The sequence below is a fragment of the Staurois parvus genome, unplaced genomic scaffold, assembly GCF_062004578.1.
Source record: "Staurois parvus isolate SC_StPar_1 unplaced genomic scaffold, SC_StPar_1.0 ptg000697l, whole genome shotgun sequence".
NCBI lineage: Eukaryota > Metazoa > Chordata > Amphibia > Anura > Ranidae > Staurois > Staurois parvus.
The window spans coordinates 7476135-7500907 of NW_028318493.1; the positions used below are offsets into that span (position 1 = coordinate 7476135).

The 24773-nt window shown below is 43.4% G+C and overlaps 1 protein-coding gene across 1 annotated transcript in view; it reads right to left on the minus strand.

Moving 5' to 3' along the window:
- The window catches only part of SHOC2 (SHOC2 leucine rich repeat scaffold protein), a 143716-nt gene that overhangs the window by 24308 nt on the left and 94635 nt on the right, over window positions 1-24773 (minus strand). The window contains exons 3-4 of the mRNA XM_089653093.1: window positions 22792-22929; window positions 1424-1554 (exon numbers count right to left, since the gene is read on the minus strand). Of these exons, the coding sequence (XP_089509219.1) occupies window positions 1424-1554; window positions 22792-22929 (269 nt within the window). The remainder of the gene's footprint in view (window positions 1-1423; window positions 1555-22791; window positions 22930-24773) is intronic.

Below are 24773 nucleotides of genomic sequence, written 5' to 3' on the forward strand. Positions count from 1 at the left end.
AGGGGTTCACATACTTTTTCTTGCAGCTGTACATACACACACACATATACATACACACACACACATATACATACACACTCATACATATACACACACATATACATATACACACACACATACATACACACACACATACTTTTTTTTTTCTTTTTTTTTACACTTTGAATGTTTTTTCCTTTAAAGTGAAATACCAGTCAAAACCTACTACAGTATTTAGGAATGCCTAACTAAAACTGGAAATGACAGAAGTGCTTGCTGCTTTCAGCTTCATTAAATCGCAAAGGAGATCAGGGAACGGATGTTCCTCAATCTCTCCCTGCTCTAATACACTAGCCAGTTTACTGTGACCCAGCACTCTTTTACTGAACAGCCAATTCCCCCCACTCAAACCCAGTCATACCCATCTTCACAGTGCTCCACTGCAACTCCCATCTCCTTCCATGCATAAATAATGGAGCTTACAGGGAGCAGGCATCATCTCAACTATGTGGCAGTGTTCAGACCTAGCAACTAGCCATTAAGACCATGCAACTACATCACCAAACTAGTCATAATTCAGTCATTTAAGTCATATTCATTGAAGTCAAACAACACCAAAACAGTTGTTTCCCGACATAAAGGGCATACATGTGAAAGATTTCTGCAATGTTCGACCCTGTACTCCAGCTGGGATACAGAAAGGTGGTCTCTGTATAGGACTGTTTTACTGAGAAGAGAGGGCATTTAATTTAAAGGGGCCCTACAACAAAAAAACAACAAAAACACACAAAAGACTTTTTACCACTAATCCTACTGGGCAGGGCAGAATGTATGGGCAGGCTAAAGCTTTGGCTGACTAAAGGGACACAACAAGGACTCCTTTTAAAATGGAAATAACCTACAAGAAAAGTGTAAAGGAGGGAGGTTGCTGTAGTTTCAGCAGCTGGTCTTTTGCAGGCAGAATTGGCAAAGGAATCTCAGCAAAATGTGTGACGCGCACCCCAAACATGGTGTGATTTTTCCGCAACTGTCGCAACAAAACGCATTTGTAAAAACATGGTTGGCTGAGCCAGAATTCAGGTCCTTTGGCATGAAAAACAAGCACAGCAAAGCTCATTTAAGTGAAATGAGCGTGAATCAAACTTTTAAAAGTGTGTGCGGGAGCCCGCGTTCCTGCTACGAGATACATGTGGCAATGCTCAGCCAGTTAACAAGCACTTTGCCATCAAATGAAATGAATCACATGCTGCCCGCACCCAGCAGCACTGTTTTCACTGTGGCTGAAGACAGCACCAGGGGAGCAAATAGATGGTGAGTATGTACTGCTGGGGAGCAAGAAAAAGAAATAGTTAGCTTTTCAGTTTAAAGTGTCCAAAACAGACAGGTAATTAGACGTCATAACTTGTCTAACTCTTGGTGAAGGAAGGAGACTATTTTATCTTACCTCTGGTAAAGTGGAAATATTGTTATTCTCCACGTTTAATTCATCAAGTTCGCTGCACCTCGCTAAGGATCGCGGGATGGCCGACAGCCTGTTGTAGCGCAGCCCCAAGCGGTTCAAGCTGGACAGATTTCCTGCAGAAAACAGAACAGACATAAGTGTCCTGCATGCTGGACTTCTTGCAGAACCAAGAATACTGCTGGAAGGGCAAATTGGGGCTGGTAGCCTCAACCAGGAAAGACACAACTGATTTAAGCCCCATGCATCCACTATGAAGATGAAGATTACGTGGGAGAGAGTTTACATACAGTATAAATGACACCTCTCCCCTCTCAGCCCTGACGACGATCGCCAGCCGGGCCTCGGTGATTGACATCCCCAGCAGCCAATAGCACCCCGGAGGACACATGTGCCCCCTACTACCCGGGAATGCAAATCACACACACTAAAATTATATTTTATATATATATATATATATATATATATATATATATATATATATATATATATATATATATATATATATATATATATATATATATACAGTCATGGCCGAAATTGTTGGCACCCTTGATATTTTTCCTGAAAATCAAGTATTTCACACAAAAAAGGTATTGCATTAACACATGTTTTGCTATACACATGTTTATTCCCTTTGTATGTATTGGAACAAATATAAAACAGAGGCAGAAAAGCAAATATGACATAATGTCACACAAAACCCCAAAAATGGGCTGGACAAAAGTATTGGCACCCTTAACTTAATATTTGGTTGCACACCCTTTGGAAAACATAACTGAAATCAGTCGCTTCCTATAACCATCAATAAGCTTCTGACACCTCTCACCCGGAATTTTGGACCACTCTTCCTTTGCAAACAGCTCCAGGTCTCTCTTATTGGAAGGACACCTTTTCCCAACAGCAATTTTAAGATCTCTCCACAGGTGTTCAATGGGATTTAGATCTGGGCTCATTGCTGGCCACTTCAGAACTCTCCAGCGCTTCTTTGCCATCCATTTCTGAGTGCTTTTTGACGTATGTTTGGGGTCATTGTCCTGCTGGAAGACCCAGGATCTTGGACGCAAACCCAGCTTTCTGACACTGGGCCCTACAGTGCGACCCAAAATCCTTTGGTAATCCTCAGATTTCATGATGCCTTGCACACAGTCAAGGCACCCAGTGCCAGAGGCAGCAAAACAACCCCAAAACATCATTGAACCTCCACCATATTTTACCGTAGGTACTGTGTTTTGTTCTTTGTAGGCCTCATTCCGTTTTCGGTAAACAGTAGAATGATGTGCTTTACCGAAAAGCTCTATCTTGGTCTCATCTGTCCACAAGACGTTTTCCCAGAAGGCTTTTGGCTTACTCAAGTACATTTTGGCAAACTGTAGTCTTGCTTTTTTATGTCTCTGTGTCAGCAGTGGGGTCCTCCTGGGTCTCCTGCCATAGCGTTTCATTTCATTTAAATGTCGACGGATAGTTCGCGCTGACACTGATGCTCCCTGAGCCTGCAGGACAGCTTGAATGTCTTTGGAACATGTTTGGGGCTGCTTATCCACCATCCGGACTATTCTGCGTTGCAATCTTTCATCAATTTTCCTCATCCGTCCACGACCAGGGAGATTAGCTACAGTGCCATGGGTTGCAAACTTCTTGATAATGTTGCGCACTGTGGACAAAGGCAAATCTAGTTCTCTGGAGATGGACTTGTAACCTTGAGATTGTTGATATTTTGCCACAATTTTGGTTCTCAGGTCCTCAGACAGTTCTCGTCTCCTCTTTCTGTTGTCCATGCTTAGTGTGGCACAGACAGACACACAATGCAAAGGTTAAGTGAACGTCTCTCCTTTTTATCTGCTTTCAGGTGTGATTTCTATATTGCCCACACCTGTTACTTGCCCCAGGTGAGTTTACAGGAGCATCACATGCTTGTAACATTCTTATTTATCCGCAGTTGTGAAAGGGTGCCAATACTTTTGTCCAGCCCATTTTTGGAGGTTTGTGTGACATTATGTCGAATTTGCTTTCTTTCCTCCCTTTTTTTGTTTTGTCCCAATACACACAAAGGGAATAAACATGTGTATAGCAAAACATGTGTTAATGCAATACGTTTCGTGAGAAATACATGATTTCCTGGAGAAATATCAAGGGTGCCAACAATTTCGGCCATGACTGTATAGCAGCACAGTAGCTTAGTGGTTAGCACGTCTGCCTTGCAGTAAATGGGTCATGGGTTCGATTACCGACCATGGCGCTTCCTGCATGGAGTTTGCATGTTCTCCCTGTGTTGCGTGGGTTTCCTCCCACACTCCAAAGACATGCTGGTAGGTTAATTGGCTCCTGTCTAAATTGGCCCTAGTATGTATATGTATGACTGTGAGTTAGGGACCTTAGATTGTACACCCCTTGAGGGTTAGGGACTGATGTGAATGTACAATATATATATATATGTGTGTAAAGCGCTGCATAAATTGACAGCGCTATATAAGTACCTGAAATAAATAAATATACACACATATATACATATCTATCTATCTATCTATATATATATATATATATATATATATATCTATCTATCTACATCTATATACACACATACACATTATTATTATTATACAGGATTTATATAGCGCCAGTTTGCTCAGCGCTTTCCAATACATACACACTCACACATATATACGCACACACATGATTTTGCGCAGACATGCCACCCTGTAGCAGTACTTCTGCTATGTGGCGGAGGGCAACTGATTAAACTTCTCCACAACTTTATCCTTGACCTGTCTGGTGTGTCCTTGGCCTTCATGATGCTGTTTGTTCCCTAATGTTCTCTAACAAACCTCTGAGAGCTTCACACAACAGCTGTATTTATACTGAGATTACATTATACACAGGTAGACTATTTACTAACTAGGTGACTTCTGAAGGCAGTTGGTTCCACTAGATTATAGTTAGGGGTAGCAGAGTAAAGGGGGCTGAATACAAATGCACGCCACACTTTTCAGGTAATTGTAAAGTGGAAGGAAAATAAGTGCTTTTCAATTTTTTTTACAAATATGTGACATTTTGTGTTGGTCTATTGCTTAAAATCCGAATAAAGTACATTTAAGCTTTTGGTTGTAACATGACAAAACGTGGAAAATGTCAAGGGGTATGAATACTTTTTCAAGGCACTGTAACACATGTAGGACATGTGCACACTGCATAGCACATACCTTTTGTGTGCTGCCATGCATTGCTATAATGCATTACAGTGTTTACTTTTTTAAATTCTTTTCTATTCTACGGCACAGTTGCAAGTTCATACTTGTGCTGCAGCATGTCTACATTTGTTCCCAAAGCATACCAACGCAAAGCTTTGGTGTAAGCATAGAACACAGACAGCAATAGTATTTGCTTTGTCCTTGTGGTGAGCCAGTGTTGCTCAGCTCACATCGACGTGCAAGGTGTGTACGATATATATAACAAACCAAAAGGGAGAAAATAAGACAGGCGTTTGTTGGCAGGGCCGGTGCACAAAGAACGTATACAGAAACGCATGCCGCATTCCCGTGCGATTCCTGCACAATCCGATTTTGCAGCCCATTCATTTGCATTGGCTGGAAATAGCATTGGAATGCAGAAAATGTAACGTATGCACTACTTTTAACCTCCTTAGCGGTATTCCCGAGTGTAGCTCGGGATAGAACTTCATTACCAAGAGCGGTAACCCCGAGCTACACTCGGGCTTGCCATGCGGCGTTCTCCAGGGGTCCCTGCAGCACTTACCTTGTCCTTCACTCCCACGATGTGTCCCCTGCAGCGTCCCCGGCCATCTCCTCCGGCCGATGCTGGCATCCGGCTTCCGTGTTTCGGTCCCTGTGATGTCGGGACGTACGGGCGCCGGAACCGGTGGGAAATTTGACATTTTTTAAAAATTTCATTTTTGCTGTCATTGCTGTTTCAATGCATTTCACATACATTTTGTCCCGAGTGCTTTGTCCTGCGCCCTGCCTGCATTTTGAATGTTCTTTCTGCCTGGAAACTTAGAAAAGTCCATGGCGTCCAAAAAGCGTCCCTTTAGGTCAAAAGCGGTTTTAGACCGGCTAGAGAACAGCGATAGTAAATCAGAACCACTTGCAGAATTGAGTGATAATGATTCGTGGGGGAAATTCATCATCAGACACTGAAAACGATTTTGTGACTTTGCTCAGCGATGTGCGAATTTGCCTCTGTATTTCAAATTTCAGTGTTTTTGGTTTGATTATATTATTGAATCAAATGTATTATTATTATTATATTATTTTTTATGATTATTAAATTATAATTTATGATTTCGTTTTTCAAGTTTTATCATATCCGGAATGTTTACTAGACTCTTGTTCGGACAGATTTCAGTGAGTTATTCCTAAAAATTACAGCCTACAATAAAAAACTACATATTTCCATGCAAAGAAATGTACCGCTTTCAGCACAAAAAAAAAAAAATCGGAAAGAATCATACCGGCAAGGAGGTTAAAAAAGCACCACACCAAATCGCATGGTACTGTGGTACCATGTGATCTGGTGCCTGCAAACTCATTGAGGCATTCAAGTGTGGTGTGGGAAACGCCCTTAAGCCGGCCACACGTGGACTGAAATTCAGCCACGTTCAGCAGGGACCGGCCAAAATTCTATCCATGTATTGGCAGGCTGATTGGATCGACTTGAGTACAACTAGCCTGTTGGATTTATTTACATTTTACTGCTGCCAGCAGCTATAGATGCTAGTAGTAATCATTGTGATCCCGGCAAGGAAGGATCCCCTAGCCCTCCCCCACCCCTAGCAGAACACCCTAGCGGGAGGCATTCCGCCATCCACACTGATGGTGCTGATGATGGAATCAAGCAATTTTTTTTCCTTCCACCTAATGTGGATGAAAAGAAAAACAGAGTAATCTATGGGCTGCCTTGGGGATTACATTAAACTCCAGCTTTCTGTCACTTTAAAATAGTTTGTTTGGACCAAGATGGTCCAAATGAATGATCACCTTCACTCAAATGAACGACTACCTTCACTAACAGAAACACCACTGGGAGCGCAGTATAAAAACTGTATTATTATTATACAGGATTTATAAAGCATGTATGTAGCATCATCCACATAAATTATACAGCACTGTGTTCTGGCACTGGATTGAAGACTCCAATCCCACAACAAAAAGTTGGGCTCAGACATTCACAGGAAGTTTTGTATTTCCTGAAGGCTTCTTCTGGTTGGCTGAGGTGGAGATTAATGTCATCTATCTACATTTTCACCTGTTAGAGAAGGTAATCGTTCGTTTGGACTACCTTGGTCCAAACAAACTATTAAAAAGGGACAAAAAGCTGGCATTAGGCTTTAAGGTTACCAGATTTAAAAATGAAATCCGTGCACACCCTAATGACCACGCCTACTTTTAAACCACGCCCTCACTTGCAGCCACACAATGTTCCCCCTTTTTTCCACTTAAATTCCCTGAAACAATTGGTCAGACTATTAAAAGAAGAGGTAGACATGCAAGGCATAAAAGACAAAATGCTTTGGTAAGCAATTAAGAAAGAATGTGGTGTGTGAAGTGTGGTAGTGAAATATTGGTATGGCCAAATTCCTGTAAAAGTGGGAGGGACTTAAAGGGGCAATGGCAAAACCTGAACCCATGCAGCTTTGAGACAGGAGTAAGCAATGCAAAGGTCAGGTTAATACTAAGTAATGGCAGAGAGAGCAGCGGTCAGGTCAGGAGTAAGTAAAGCAGAGAGAGCAGAGGTCAGGTCAGGAGTAACGCAGAGAGTGCAGAGGTCAGGAGTAACGCAGAGAGTGCAGAGGTCAGGAGTAACGCAGAGAGTGCAGAGGTCAGGAGTAACGCAGAGAGTGCAGAGGTCAGGAGTAACGCAGAGAGTGCAGAGGTCAGGAGTAACGCAGAGAGAGCAGAGGTCAGGAGTAACGCAGAGAGAGCAGAGGTCAGGAGTAACGCAGAGAGAGCAGAGGTCAGGTCAGGAGTAACGCAGAGAGAGCAGAGGTCAGGTCAGGAGTAACGCAGAGAGAGCAGAGGTCAGGTCAGGAGTAACGCAGAGAGAGCAGAGGTCAGGTCAGGAGTAACGCAGAGAGAGCAGAGGTCAGGTCAGGAGTAACGCAGAGAGAGCAGAGGTCAGGTCAGGAGTAACGCAGAGAGAGCAGAGGTCAGGTCAGGAGTAACGCAGAGAGAGCAGAGGTCAGGTCAGGAGTAACGCAGAGAGAGCAGAGGTCAGGTCAGGAGTAACGCAGAGAGAGCAGAGGTCAGGAGTAACGCAGAGAGAGCAGAGGTCAGGAGTAATGCAGAGAGAGCAGAGGTCAGGAGTAACGCAGAGAGAGCAGAGGTCTGGTCAGGAGTAAGTAATGCAGAGAGAGCAGAGATTAGCAGTAAATAATGGCAAAGAGAGCAGGTCAGGATTAAGTATCAGAGAGATCAGGTCAAAAGTAAGAAATGCAGAGAGCGCAGAGGTCTGGTCAACAGTGAGGTGAGGAGTAAGTAACGCAGAAAACACAGAGGTCAGGAGCAAGTATCGCACAGGATGCATTGTAACAAGTGCAGCTACAGTGTATTTAAAATACTTTCCCCTTTGGCTTGGTGGCTCACTAGTTGTGCTTGGTGTGTCATGGTGCCACTTGAAAGTCTGGCATCCCTCTATCACCCTCGCCCCCTTCTCTTTCCCGGTCAAACAGAATGGACAGACAATGGGGTATAACAGATTGGGTACTACAGGCGTCTATGGCATCATCCCTTAGCACTCAGCAGCATACAGTAAACAGGTACCAACTTAAAAGACGCAATGCACAAGTGTCAACCCAAAAAGATGCAGTTTCCCAGGGATTAAAAGGGCTGTTTCTGGGACATTGGGACAGAGATTAACCTTAGTTTGCATATACCGTATTTTTCGCTCCATAAGACGCACTTTTTCCCCCCCAAAAAAGGGGGGAAAATGTCAGTGCGTCTTATGGAGCGAATATAGAGCGGCCGGTCCGGTATTTCCAGCGCCGCCATGTCAGAATACCGGGCTGGCCGCTCAGCTCTGCAGCAGGACCTTATGGAGATGACTGCTGACCTTTGGGGAGGGGGGGGAGCGGGTACCTGAATTTGACAGGTACCCGCTCTTACTTCCGCGGAGTTGTTCCTTGACCTTGCCTGTTCCTCTATTCAGCGGCACGCGGTCTTCCAGGCTTCTGTAATGGCGCTCGGCATGACAGCCGGGTGCCAAGTGCGCATGCGCAAGCAGCGGTGCTTTTTGTGAATGGTAAGGTGGTACCTGGGACACATGACAGATCCCAGAAGCCGCTGGACCAATCACAAAGCACAAGTGCTTCTCGCTCATGCGCACTGGGCACCCGGCTGTCATGCCGAGCGCCATTACAGAAGCCGGGAAGACAGCGCGCGGCTGGATAGAGGAACAGGTAAGATCAAAGAACAACTCCGCGGAAGTAAGAGCGGGTACCTGTCAAATTCAGGTACCCGCCCCCCCCCCTCCCCAAAGGTCAGCAGTCATCTCCATAAGGTCCCGCTGCAGAGCCGAGCGGCCGGTCTGGTCAGCAGTCATCTCCTGTACTGTCCGCAGTCTCTGGTCATCTCCTGTACTGTGTCGCAGTCTCTGGTCGTCTCCTGTACTGTCCGCAGTCTCTGGTCGTCTCCTGTACTGTGTCCGCAGTCTCTGGTCGTCTCCTGTACTGTGTCCGCAGTCTCTGGTCATCTCCTGTACTGTGTCCGCAGTCTCTGGTCATCTCCTGTACTGTGTCCGCAGTCTCTGGTCATCTCCTGTACTGTGTCCGCAGTCTCTGGTCCTCTCCTGTACTGTGTCCGCAGTCTCTGGTCATCTCCTGTACTATGTCCGCAGTCTCTGGTCATCTCCTGTACTGTCCGCAGTCTCTGGTCATCTCCTGTACTGTGTCCGCAGTCTCTGGTCATCTCCTGTACTGTGTCCGCAGTCTCTGGTCATCTCCTGTACTGTGTCCGCAGTCTCTGGTCATCTCCTGTACTGTGTCCGCAGTCTCTGGTCATCTCCTGTACTGTGTCCGCAGTCTCTGGTCATCTCCTGTACTGTGTCCGCAGTCTCTGGTCATCCCCTGTACTGTATCCGCAGTCTCTTGTCATCTCCTGGACTGTGTCCGCAGTCTATGGTCATCTCCTGTACTGTGTCCGCAGTCTCTGGTCATCTCCTGTACTGTGTCCGCAGTCTCTGGTCATCTCCTGTACTGTGTCCGCAGTCTCTGGTCATCTCCTGTACTGTGTCCGCAGTCTCCGGTCATCTCCTGTACTGTGTCCGCAGTCTCTGGTCATCTCCTGTACTGTGTCCGCAGTCTCTGGTCATCTCCTGTACTGTGTCCGCAGTCTCTGGTCATCTCCTGTACTGTGTCCGCAGTCTCTGGTCATCTCCTGTACTGTGTCCGCAGTCTCCGGTCATCTCCTGTACTATGTCTGCAGTCTCTGGTCATCTCCTGTACTATGTCTGCAGTCCATTAGTTCAGAATTTTTTTTTCCTGTTTTCTGCCTCTAAAACCTAGGTGCGTCTTATGGTCAGGTGCGTCTTATGGAGCGAAAAATACGGCACTTTAATTTAGGTGCATTAGTATAGATTGCTGATTTAACAAAATTCACACATGCCAAGGGGTATTTAAAGAAATTTTGTTTTTTGTTTTTTTTTTTTTTAATTCTGCACACAAAAATATAAAATTTCAAGTCTGATGACACCATGCAAAGTGTAAAAAAAACTGCTTTTGCTTGCACCAGCGCCGGCCTGCCACTTTTGGTGCACCTCCAGTCTAGCACACAAAGATATACTTTAGTAAAGGGATTAATGGTGTGAAGGGCTCGTTAAAGCCAACCATCTTCCTCAAACATGAAGGATGGGCTGCAATGCCATGACAAGATTTTACAGGATGACTTCAAAACAGGGGGATTTGGTGAAGTCCGGGTAATGAAGCGTCTCAGCCATGATTTTTAACTTACAGGTTTATCCCATGAAAAAAGAAAAAGGGATTCAAAGGCTGAGAAGTCAATAACTCACACCTCTCCCTCCCCATTGCTGTCAAATTATTCCTCAGACAAGCTTTGTTTGAAATCCTTAAAGGTAGACATAAATGGAATCACTATAATCTCATATATGCTTTGACATGTTAAAGTTATTTCAAAAGTAGTTCTCAATCTTTTAAGGTTTTTTTTTCTGAAAATAATAACTGTTGATCCTGCCATGAAGTTCTATACTCAGGCACTTCCATCATGAGGTGAGAATACTGTGTGCCTGTCTCCTAAAACTGGGTATATAATAGCAGATTTTCTAACAAAAATGTTAATTTTGAAGAACGTTTGGTCAATTTTCTAATCATTAATGGGTTGAAATCAACATTAGTTTTCGACCAGACAAAACAAGATAAAATAAAAACGCAGCAATATTCACTTTAAGGCTCGGTTCACATATGTGCGGGAAGAATGTGGCCCAGCGGGCGGGTGCCATTAATTCTAATGGCACTCCGCCCGCACTGGAAATCGCAACCGCACTGGGAACCGAGGTTCACGTGCGGGTTGCAGTTTCCAAAGAAGTGCAGGGACTTCTTCACTGCGTGTCACGGGGCGCGGGAGTCCATTCAAATGAATGGTCTCTCGTGCCTTTGCAAAATACGCGGCCTGCACAGCCGCATATATGTGAACCAGGGCTAAGGGCTAGTTCACATTAGATGCAGTCCAGTGCGTTTTTTTCTTTTTTAAATACTGGGGCAGCACAGTGGCAAAATGGTTAGCACTTCCGCCTGGCAGTACTTGGGTCGCCGGTTCGAATCCCAGCCAAGGCACCTCCTGCCTGCAGTCTGCATGTTCTCCCTGTGCCTGCGTGGGTTTCCTCAGGGTACTCCGGTTTCCTCTCACACTCCAAAGACATGCTGGTAGGTGAATTGGATCCTGCCTAAATTGTCCCTAGTATGTGTATGTATGAATGTGAGTTAGGGTCCTTAGATTGTACGCCCCTTGAGGGTTAGGGACTGATGTGAATGTACAATATATATGTAAAGCACTGCGTAAATTGACGGCGCTATATAAGTACCTGAAATAAATAACGTGCTCCACTGCACATCGCGCCCCAGCATTGTGGTGTGAGCAGGATACACAGAAGATTATTGTTTTCTATGTACCCCATCAATGACCTACATTTATCCAATGCAGAAAAATGCACATCACTGTAGATAGTGTGAATGAGTCCTTTAACCTCCTCGGCGGTATGATTCTTTCTGATTTTTTGTGCTGAAAGCGGTACCGTTTTTTGCATGGAAATATGTCGTTTTTTATTGTAGGCTGTAATTTTTAGGAATAACTCACTGAAATCTGTCCGAACAAGAGTCTAGTAAACATCCCGGATATGATAAAATTTGAAACACAAAATCATAAATTATAATTTAATTAATAATCATAAAAAATAATAATATAATAATAATAAATTTAATTCAATAATATAATCAAACCAAAAACACTGAAATTTGAAATACAGAGGCAAATTCGCACATCACTGAGTAAAGTCGCAAAATCATTTTCAGTGTCTGATGATGCATTTCCCCCACGAATCATTATCACTCAATTCTGCAAGTGATTCTGATTTACTATCGCTGTTCTCTAGCCGGTCTAAAACCGCTTTTGACGTAAAGGGACGCTTTTTGGACACCATGGACTTTTCTCAGTTTCCAGGCAGAAAGAACAGTCAAAATGCAGACAGGAGACAGGACAAAGCAGTAGGGACAAAATATATGTGAAATGGGTTGAAACAGCAATGACAGCAAAAATTACATTTTTAAAAAATGTCAAATTTCCCACCGGTTCCGGCGCCCGTACGCCCCGACGTCACAGGGACCGGAACACGGAAGCCGGATGCCGGCATCGGCCGGAGGAGATGGCCGGGGATGCTGCAGGGGACACATCGCGGGAGTGAAGGACAAGGTAAGTGCTGCAGGGACCCCCAGAGCAGCGCCGCATGGTAAGCCCGAGTGTAGCTCGGGGTTACTGCTCTTGGTATAGAAATTTTACCCCGAGCTACACTCAGGAATACCGCTAAGGAGGTTAATAAGACATGTTAGAGAGGTAATGAACTCAAGGCAAAGGTCCAGTGAAAGAAAACCCCTCTGACAATTTTTGTTTCTAGATCAAAAGCATTCCTACTGCAGTAATAACAGCTCACAATAGTATGGAGTTTAATAAATGTCCCTCGTAAGACAGAGCAACGAATACAAACTAGATGAAACCACAAACAGGAACAGAAAGCAAAATGAAATGGGCTCTGAAAGATGAAGCCTTCCCTTTAGTCTTGCACAGTTGTACTGGCGCCTCTTCTGTACTGATATTGCTTACTTTGATTTTACTGCACACTGTGAGCGCCTCACATTGTACATTAGAAGCTGCAGCAAGTTCAGATAGCACACACCTCATTTCTTGGCTGGATAGACTTGCATGCAACCTTCCCTAGGCAATGTAACACTGAACCTCCATGACTGAATGAAAAGAAATCCAATGAATGAATGAAAGGGGCGGGCCAGGAACAGTAAGGCCGGGGAAGAAAGGACTAAATGATTTGGGATGGAGGGTTATATATGACTTGCTGCACCTTCCAAACCACAATGTGAGAAGCTCACAGTGTGCCCTGAATTAGAGGAACTAAGGGTATACACGTATTGAAATTTGCCCGATTCATCGAATTTTGATCTGTGTGTACCTCTCCAACAGAAGCTGGTCTAACAATCGGTTTATCGGTTTCTGTTAAACCGGCATTCAATCAGCCACTGCAGTGCTGATCAATGTATTCTGAACTAGTTAAGGTGGGGGACGGGGGGGTTTAGTCTCTGCATCCGCATTGCTTTTATGGATGCAGAAATCTCAGTTTTCTTTTTTTCGTTTCACCCCATTGATGGAGAAAAAAAACAAAAAACCTCAGTATACCCAGCTTATGAAATTTCAGTACAAGAGAAGAGCCTATACAAGACTGAGTGGAATGTTGGAGTTCTGCTTTAGGCTTCACTCACCAAATTTTATTGATTCTTTTTCCTCATAAAGGAGTTTAGCAGCAGCAAAAAATTGTGTGTGTGTGCATTCATGAGTCCTGGTTCACATATATGTGGCCGCGTTTTGCGCAAGCACCAGAGGCCATTCATTTGAATGGATTCCTGTGCCTCGTGACACGCAGAGAAGTCCCTGCACTTCTTCTGAAAACGCAGCCCACACGGGAACCTCGGTTCCCAGTACGGTTGCGTTTTCCAGTGCGGGTGGCGTGCCATTAGAACTAATAGCACCCGCCCGCGGGTCCGCATTCCTCTGTGCGGGTGCACAGATTTTTTTGTGAAGATCCGCAGCAGCACCACCTGCATAGATGTGAACCTTGCCTTAGGGTTTATGCGGAATTTCACATCTGGCATTAAGTTCTATTGGCCAGAATTGTGGCCATTAGAACACATAATGCGCCAAAACGTTTAGGTGCTTGAGGTTTTGGTTTTTTTTTTTTTTCTTTAATGCTCAAAAGCTCCTGTCCTGAACACACAAGTGATGTTTTTTTTTTATTCTAAACTCATATATATGCAAGGACACATGGGTTACACTGGAGGAGAGTTTAAAGGGGAGGGGGGGAGTAAATGCCTGTAAAAGCAGCAGTTTTGAGTTGAAGTGTGCATGAGGCCTAAAGAGTCAAATGACAAGGGATAACAGGAGGGAAATCGCAGGGATGAACCTTTACATCAAAGCTCAAAATATACAAGCAAAATCTAACACGTAGATTGACAGCAACTGCTTCCACCCACACAGACAAAAAAAAAAGGGTTTAGGTGGAGGTGCTCCGTGAGATTGCAGGTTTCATGTTTAACCAAAAATGCTGGGAAGTGACAGCACACAGAGTGTCGAAACCACAACTATGTTGTCACTCCCAGCACCCAAACGCAAGGCTGCAGGTCACAAGAGGAAGCTGGGGTCACTGATATCTCACAGCCTACAGTGGTGACTGTTACATGCCTGCAGTGCTATGTACTTTCTGTACATCCAGAGTGCATTATGGCTTTTAGAAAAAAAAAAAATACAACAAACAGAGGGAAGGCTGGTTCTCTTCTAAGCTGAGTCATTAAACACGTAAACCCTAATTACATTTCATTAAAGCAGTAGAAGTGAAAAGGCAAAACTTTTTTTTTTTTACATTTTGGACAGAGTATGGGAAGTGTTTATAACCCGTCAGTTTTTGCCATCTATGTCCCATGGGGGAGATTTGGCTTCACTTTCTGTTCTACAACACCACAGAAAGTGAGTGGAAATCCTTCCAAAGTGAGGGAACCCCTGATGGTCACTGAACTAGTGTCCCCATTGGATGATTTTCCCTCTGTCCTTGTTCTGGGGACAATCCAGAATTCAGGATCATCTTTTACGATCGAGAAAATAATAAACAGGACAAATAGAGAGTGAAACTACCTAATGGTGGCAATACATGTTTTGATACCTTATTGATTTCTTTCCTGATGGATCTCCTCCAATAGGAATAATCGATCTATAATTTGTAATGTACAGCGCTGAGTGAACCATCGGCGCTTTATAAATACTGTATAATAATAATCATCAACAGCCCATTTGATTGATATGCCACACACAGGGAAGTGCATTTAAAATAGATAAAATGTAATCAGAACTTACAATTGTAAGTCATCAATCACATTTGTTTTCACCATGTAATCTTATATTACAATCCACAGAATAGGAATTTTACTCATGAACACAGTATCTCAGTGCTGCCAATCATTGCCAAATGATTGATACATTTTTGCCCTGGCATATCGACTTAGTTTGCTCAAGTCCGATCAATATGGTGTGTACATCGATCAGAAGGGACGTGATGACTGTTTGCAGATCCTTTTGATCAAACTGCAGGAAGATTGGATAGAAGAAAAAATTGAAGAGTGTATGGACACACAGACAGAGATAGAAACCTGACAGGAGTTCTAACCCCTCTACAGAAAAAAAAAAGTTTCTCTTTAAGCTTGTTAAAGCACTGAGTATCACACTGCTCTTTATTTTGTAAAAATCCTCGGTTTTATTTATTTATTTCAGGTACTTGTATAGCGCTGTCAATTTACACAGTGCTTTACACACATATATATATCTTACATTCACATCAGTCCCTAACCCTCAAGGGGTGTACAATCTAAGGTCCCTAACTCACATTCATACATACACATACTAGGGCCAATTTAGACAGGATCCAATTAACCTACCAGCATGTCTTTGGAGTGTGAAAGGAAACCCACGCAAGCACAGGGAGAACATGCAAACTCCATGCAGGAGGCGCCATGGTCGGGAATCGAACCCATGACCCATTTACTGCAAGGCAGACGTGCTAACCACTAAGCTACTGTGCTGCTATATATATATATATATATTATAATATAATTTTAGTGTGTGTGATTTGCATTCCCGGGTAGTAGGGGGCACGTGTGCGCACCCTATCCTCCGGGGTGCTATTGGCTGCTGGGGATATCAATCACCGAGGCCTGGCTGGCGATCGTCGTCAGGGCTGAGAGGGGAGAGGTGTCATTTATACTGTATGTAAACTCTCTCCCATGTAATCTTCATTGCGGCTAGTGGATGCATGGGGCTTAAGGGGCATACAATCTAAGGTCCCTAACTCACATTCATACATACACATATTAGGGCCAATTTAGACAGGAGCCAATTAACCTACCAGCATGTCTTTGGAGAGTGGGAGGAAACTGGAGTACCCGGAGGAAACCCATGCAGGCACAGGGAGAACATGCAAACTCCAGGCAGGTGGTGCCGTGGTCGGGATTTGAACCAGCGACCCTAGTACTGCCAGGAGGAAGTGCTAACCATTTAGCCACTGTGCTGTTTTGCCTTTCATCTATTTCGTCTCAGTTTTGCTGATCTGCAGCAACATCCTATCTACATTCACTCCTGCGATGGCTGCATTTCTTAGCTGAAGTTGACATGTATGCAGTTTCCCTGTGGCCTCTTGTGCAGACACAGCAGTCTATTCATTTGAATGGGCTGCGGTACCTGTAGGAAACGCAGGGAAAAGGACCCAACAGCTTTTCTAAAATCATTGCCCCACAGAGACCGCGTGGAGCTATGCACAGAGGAAAAACGCACTGCAGTTTCCAATGCATGGAGAGGAAAAAGAATTAACTGGCACCCCCATGCATCTGCTGAACAGCAGCGCGTTTTTGCTGTGGGTGTGAGAACACGTGCGATTTATACGCAGTCCTGTACCCACATAGACGTTAACCTAGGCCTAGAGCAGCTGTCATGATGGTGAGGACAATGGGCAATGCCTGCCTAATATGTAAGCTCGAAAGAGTAGGGCCCTCTTACCCCTTGTGTGCTGTTTGATGTTACTGTACTGTTTCATGTATTGTCCCCCCCTCTATTGTACAGCGCTGAGCAAACCCTTTGTTTATTTATTTATCGAGTTTATATAGCGCCAGTCATCTACAGGAAGCCTGTGTGAGGGGGGGCTGGGGGAGCGCCAGAGTACTGTGAGACAGGGACAGAATGCAACACTAGAAAAGTGCCTGGACCTTCAAGGCAGAATCACCAGGTATTATTTTATTGAAAGATTTAAAAATCCCCAAAAAGGACTATTGATATAACAGGTTAGCGCTTGCATGGAAATTCAGAGATTGGGTTCAGACATACCTATATACACCTCGACTCGCTGAGTGCCGTGTGCTACAATGTAAAGCACGGACCTTCCTCCCCATTCCAGTACTCTTCACTGTGTGGCCCTGCCTGGCTTGTGATCAGTCTTCAGCTACAATGTCCCTGCTGGCTCTTCTTATGTACTGGACCCATTCACACCCATAGAGTTGTACCCACTGCTGCCTTTAGTCTCTTCTCACCATAACCTATGTGGGTTTACTGTCTAGTTGGGTCACAAGCCCTACTTCATACAAACCATGCTTTCTAAACACTGCACTGATGGCCAAAAAACCTGAAATCGTGGTATACAATTTGGAATAAGTAGCTCTGTAATAGTGGTCTCCAAACTGCGACCCATGGGCCAGATGTGGTCCTTTGCTTGCCTTTGGATCAGTGTTCCTCCCACTGATACAAGTCACTAAACCTCCCACTGTCAACTTGGTTGAGGCACCATTCCTTCCACTGAAACCAGTAGTGGGGCATAATTCCTTCCACTAACACCAACGATGGGGCATTGTTTCTTCCATTGACATGACTGGGCACCATTCCTCCCACCAATACCAATGGTGGGCCATTATCCCTCCTCCTACTAACCACATGAGCTTTGTTATATTTTTTTACTCCTACTGGCCACCAAGCCTGAGGACTTGTTTACTCCCACTGACACTAGGGCATTACTACGTCCACAATCCAGCAGTTCCTGATGTGCATGGTTTTGCACACTGTCCTAAAACTAGGAATAGTCTTCTACTTTTCGGGATACATGATAGAATGATACATGCAAATACCTCCTGTTAGAAGTCTTTATTGATACTGGGGTCTTTTTTAAGGTCTTTAGTGCCTTCTCATCATAACCTCTATGGTTAGGACGTCTTATTGACTGAACACTAACACATACTGAGGGTTGCTGCAACAGAACATAGTTTCATGGCAAGAAAAAGGGCAGGTGACTATAAAGAACCCCCCCCCCCCCCCCGGGCAGAAAATCTCTGCACACAGACTAGTCATCATCAGGGATGAGCTCAGGTGTGTTCCGAGATAAGACTGAATGCGCCTGAGATATCCCGTTAAGAAGCTGTCAAAGCAGACTAGTAATCAGAAGCGGTGGAGGTTTTCCCTGCCTGCTACATTCCTTCTGTATACGTGTGGATGCCGGCCATGCCTTCCTATGCCGCTACTTAGGATTGGCTGTCTGCTTTGACAGCTTCCGGGTAGTATAGCTCAAGTGGCTTTGGACTTGTGTCTGAACACACCTGAGCACATCCCTAGTCATCAGGTCCTTTGCTGCTGGCACGTCCTGCTCTCCTACTAGTACAGAGTATGCAATACCTGAAGTATATAATTGCTGGTCCTTATGCTGCATAAAATGGTGTTCATCTAATGGTGTGTAAGCACTGTTCAATATATTCATATTCTGACCCCAGGGCTGCGTTATGGGGGGGGGCAGGTCAATCACATAGAGGAAGTGGGTGGAATGATGCTGGTTGTCACTCACCCTCAATAACTGGAGAAATCTAGTGGCAGAGAACGTTTTGCGGGGGACAGCACCAAATTGAAGGCAAGTATTGTTAACAGCCGATATTCTACTTTAGAACACCTAAAGTCAAAACTTTTTGTTTTTTAATTTTAGATGGAGTAGGGGGAAGAGGTAGAAACTGTGTCAGTCATTTATTGCTGTGTCCCTGAAATGGGGAGATTAACTGTCCTAAATAGGGATGCGACTTGCATAGACAGTGACAGGGAATCCCACCACTGACAGTTGTCACCAAAGTGAGGTCTCCTGTCCTGATGAAAAAGGATGAGATTTCCCCTTACTTTAAGAAGTTAGGCCAGGAATTATTCTCAGACATGCAGACAGCAGTGAGAATCTGAGGCTCTAACCCCTTACCACTCTATCCAAAACTGAAAAAAAAATAAAAAAATTGCTTTAATTTTAGTTTACCTCAAACTGTGCAAACAGTATCTGCCATGACAATATGGGCTTTATTCAGATGGAAATAATTCTCAGCTTCGTATATTCTTGACAGCAATTCAAAGGCAGAATTACATTTTAATCTTTCTTCCTGCAGGACACCAGACTATAAATCACCATGTAACTTGGTTATAAAACTCTTAAGTCCCCAGGACAACCGCACAATGCACGCTGTATAAAGTTTTTACAAGTATCCTGATTTAAGCAAATGGTCTTCAGGGACTCGGCTAATGTAACCACATATGCAAACTACTGGAATTTATGAAGTAGGGAGGAGAGCAAGGGTACTATATGCACCCCTAATACCTATCTGTCCCCACTGTCTTCTATAGCTCCAGCTCACATCCCCCCCCCTCCTCTTTTTTTCTCTTCTTTTTCTGCCCTTACCAACCCAGGGACACCTTTTTACCGGTCATAGTGACCTCCGCCTTCCTTTATCACTGAATTTGCTACCTAATATACTGTATAGCCCTGCACAACCCTTGGAGTTGGCACCCAATGGGGTTTGTTTACTAAAGCTGGAGAGTCCAAAACAGACTCCCTTCTGCATAGAAACCAATCAGCTTCTAACCTCAGCTTGTTCAATGAAGCTTTGGCAATGAAACCTGGAAGCTGATTGGTTTCTATGCAGAAGGGAGTCTGACTTTGGACTCTCCAGCTTTAGTAAATAAACCCCAATGAGTCTATTGAATTTTTATATATATATATATATATATATATATATATATATATATATATATATATATATATATATATATATATATATATATATATATATATATTAGGATATAGACCCTCTGTACTGGTAATTCTGTTTGACCTTCCCATTTACCATTGAGACACAACTGTTCCACACATATAACATCTGTATTGAACTGTGAGAGTCTATATTTCACTCGATCTATACCTCTTTTTACATGGGCCATGTTTAATATGTTGTGTTTTGAAACTGGTTACCCTTGTATACTGTATCTTTTGAATGGTACAATAAAGAAAATATTTGTGGGAGAAAAAAAAAACAAAAAAACTACACTTTAAGCGTACTTTTACCACTTCTTAGCTGTTCTGTTAATGCCAGGAAAAAAATTAGGAAGTTGGCAAATAGAGTATATTTTTTGACCTTTTTTCCTTTCTTCTGCCGTTTACCAGGATAGGGGTGATCACCTAACACAGAACAGTAAGTCTATTCGGTTTGGGTCCTCTCCCTGTACTTCCTAAAATTCCCTGAGAGAGAATACACAGAGAGACTTCTATTTGCAACCTATGGAAAGTTAAATTTGCCAATGTTCCCCCGTCCTTTCCATGCTCCAGGGTTGTACCCAACCTACTCCTTGATCTAGAATTTTTCAAGTTACTAAGGATGTTTTGTGGGCCCATAAGGACTACCAAGAGCTTCCCAAAGTATTGTACTCTGCACACCACTGCATAATTTCCTGTTCTGTAATTCACATCTTTTTTAGAGCCTGGTAAGGATTCCCAATGACTTCAGTAGGACTTCTGGTTCAGAATACTTGGTTTGATTCATGCATTTCTGTAGAAAACCAGCCACTTCTCTCTGTTATTGTTGGTAATCTAGTGGTCAGGGAACCACAATTTTCTTATAATGCAGGGGGGGAACTTCCAACTCTACTCTAGAACTAAAAAAAATTAAAAAAAATAGTTTACTCTTCCTTACCATCACATCAACAATTTTTTAGTCTGTTATAGGGGTTTCCAAAAATCCTCAGCCACAGTATTTTCATTTCCTGATACCTGCTGTGAATAACGACCCCAAAAGCGACGTGTATTGTGTCACATCTACAGTCCCAGCTATCATTCCCTGGCTAGTGTTGTCACAACCCGCGGTCACCGCCACCAACAGGCGACAATCGCACAGCCGCGACTAACAGTAATACGTCACGCCCACGGCGTCAGACCCCAGACCTTCTCACCAAACTCGTGACCGAAGGGCTGGCCGATCCAAAACCGCGGTGTGACGCGCGTAACAAGGCCCCACCCAGCTGCACCCTACACAGCGATTGCCCAGCTAATGGACTACAATCGGTGCCTGCAGCCTGGATGCGCTTGTTACTGGGTCAGGTTACTTACGCAACTAACCCTCTACTGCCACCACCACTTTTGTCGGAGACTGGGAAACTCCCGTTACTAAATATACACTATAATGATTGAAATATTGGTCTATATAGCACGGCCCGCGGACCTACTATACAGAGATATATGACAAACCGTAGCGTCTCTTCAAAGGCAGGGATTCGTGAATTGCAAGTAAGTGCTTAGAAACAGTTTAACACTTTCAGAAAGAAAGATTTATTTCTAACAGAGTCAAACAGATGCAAATAAATAGTTACAGAGATGACACAAGAATATATATATATGTATACAAAGACACAGCAAACAGAATAGCGAGAAAATACAGGGTAAGTTACTTGCCTTGCCTGGTTTTAGCAAATTCAAGTTGTGAGCCGAAAGGTTCTTTGATCTCCTCTGTTACGATGTTGCTCGGAGATCCCTGTGTGTGTGTGTCACAAACTCTAACTCTCTTAATAGGTCTCTCAGGGGAAGGGAAGGGGCTCTGACTTGGGAGTGGTCATTGGGAAACCCTACACTAAACTACCAGCTCATATCCCGTGATATGAACCATACATTTGATCTGAGGACTGTGCACTTATTCTGGTTGGTTTGATAATGAGTGGGCCTACATAGTTTTGGGTGATAAAAGTGACACCTTTGTAGACTGGCTGGCTCCACTTCTCATGTCTTCCTGGTTGTCCCCCACACCATCTGCCAGAAGATAACCTTTGCCTCACAGGAATGCAGGGGGGGTGTGAGGAGTGATTTGAGAAATGCCTCAGATAAACAGATAGAACAGGAAAACGAGGGTTGAGGGGGAACTCCGCTCCAATTCTGATGAGCAAGTTTGCCACAAGTGTAGCTATTCACAATCTGTGCATTTCCTGTGAAGTCAGTCTGGTGGTAACAACCCCCACCCGAGCTCCACTGGGCTCACAGTTCTTCAGGAGTGAGTAGAACTCATCTGTTATGTGAGCGCCACTCAGTCCTAGAGGAATGCCTGCCCTCTGCCACTGCTGGGGGAAAAAAAAAAAAAAAAAAAAAAAAAAAGGAAGGAGCCATATTGGACGTCACCAGACCAGCCTAAAGTCTACAAGAAAGAAGTCTTTTTTGGAGGAGGGGTTCAACAATTCCTGAAGTTATTTAAGATATCAGTTGTTTATGATTGAAAATAGCTAAAATGTTACACTGTCTTGAAATGTACACTAGCCAAGACATAAGATCGACTTTGTGATTACTAAAGGCTTCTCATGGCCCCCGTGGGTAATTAGAATGGTGAGAGGGCGCAGGGACTGTAAGTACATACAGCCAATGGGATGCACTAGTTACAGACACTGAGCAGGTTTCTTTTTGAGTGTCGTTCTTGGATACGCAGCTAAAGTGCAATAGCACCCTACAGTTGTTGGTAAACTTTGTTGATTTGACCAATCCATCTGATAAAAGTCGTAGCGCGAGTACTCAGCCAGGGGATGGTAGTATTTGAATTTTTCTCACACAAATGCAAAGTGACAGTGGCCTGTACAAGTGCAATTCTACAGTAAGTAAGGCTCATTCTCCAAATAGAAAACAGCCCCAGCATTTTCAGGCCATGGCACATGGAAACCTCCCCATGTTCACACAGGGTACACATGCATGTAGTTTACCTATTGTGTCTGGCAGATCCAAGAGCTCGTTGTGCTGCAGATCCAAGTTGGTTATCTGGGTGCAGTTCCCGATCTCTTTCGGAAGATGTTCCAGCTGATTGTGTGAGACGTCCAGTGTGATGAGGTTACACAATTCTCCTGCAAGGACACAACACAGGCAATGAACACACAACCCAGCATGGCATGACAACTCCTTACCCAGTACAGTTATTAGTGAGGTTGATTTATCATTCAAGAAAGGCTACATTAAAACAGGCAAAGGTTTGTGGACATGTCACCAGCACACATATGACGTTGTTGGTTGTCTAATTCCAAGACTCTTGGCAATAATATGGAATTGGGTGTCAGGTACTTAACTGCTTGCCGACCCTCTGCAGTACATTAACTGCTGCAGGTCAACTCGTACAGACACAATCATGTACCTGTACGTTGCGGCCTTCTTTTGGGTCTGCATGCACATACGGGCACAGACCCGGAAGACTGTGCTGTCATTCGCTGAAGCACAAGCCAATTAGCAGGTCCCGGCCAATGATTTTTGGCCGGAAAACAATGATCGTCTCAGAATGACAGAAGAGGGCCCTGTGTTGGTAAACACACAGGGCTCTACACACTGAAGCAATGTGCCAATTTTGTTTCTCCATACAGGACAGGGAATAAAAACCAGCACATTAATTAGTAAAATCAAATCATCACACAGTAAACATTAGGCAAATATTTAACCCCTTGATCGCTCTAGTTGTTAACCCCTTTCCAGCTAGTGTAATTTGTACAGTAACAGTGTATATTAGCACTGATCACTATATTAGTGTCACAGACAGTCAATTCCCTCCAGCGTCAGTGTCAGATTTTCTGCAGCACTATCACAGTCCCACTACAAGTCGCTATGCGCCATTACTACTGTAAAAAAATAAAATTACAGTATATACACACACACCACCATCACTTTCACGCAAACCAATCTATATACACTTGAGATTTTTTTTTTTTTTATCACCAAACAGGGTGGATTTGATTTAAATCACTAGTCAGTAAGGCTTGATTTAAATCCTAGTTTTCTACATAAAGACTAATTCTTGCTGGTATAACTTTAATATGCAAGTAGATGAAGATTTTTAGAATAACAACTTTTCATATTAGTTTTTTTTATCCCCAGTTTAATAGGTTAATCATTCATATTTGGACAACTTTTCTGTTGTACTTAGGAAAGAGAAAAATAATCATTACCTTAGTAATAACAATTTAAAGAGATTTATTCAACTGAAACAATAACATTCCAGCATATGTGATTGGCTTAAACATCCATGTTTGGTAACAAATTTGGCTAAACAAAATCTATATATTTTAAGAAACTTAGACTGTCAGCCCCTTCCTCCTCACACTTAGTTTCACTTTCTTCTTGTGCAGATCTATTCCACTCCAAACAATCAGAAAAATATTGTTTCTATTCTATTCACTGAACTTCTTGAAACTTAGCAGTGAAGGGGCTGATTCTGTATTCATAGGTTTGTAGAAGTTAGGATTAAGGTCTTTTTCTTAACTCTGTTCATGTTATAACATTTTTGCTGTGAAGAAGAGGCATGTGATCTCCGCTGAGTCAAATTCAGTTTTGAGAACTGCAAAAGTAAACCGAGCATCTGTGATCATATCTTGTAGGCAGAGAAACTGCCCAATATTCTTACACAAACCTCTGGAAGAGCATGACATTGTGAATGGATTCATGGAATTTATTTACCAAAAAAAAAAAAACATATACAGCCTTATTCTACATAATTAAAAAACGAATCTTTATTTCATGATGGAATAACCTTTGGATGGTAATATATTTAACTCAAAAAGCATTTCATCTAAAAAAAATCCGATTTAAATAAAAAAAAATCCGATTTAAATAAAAAAAATCTGATTTTTTAAATTTTTTTTAAAAAAAATCATTGATTTTTATCCACCCTGCAGTATATACACACACACCACCATCACTTTCACGC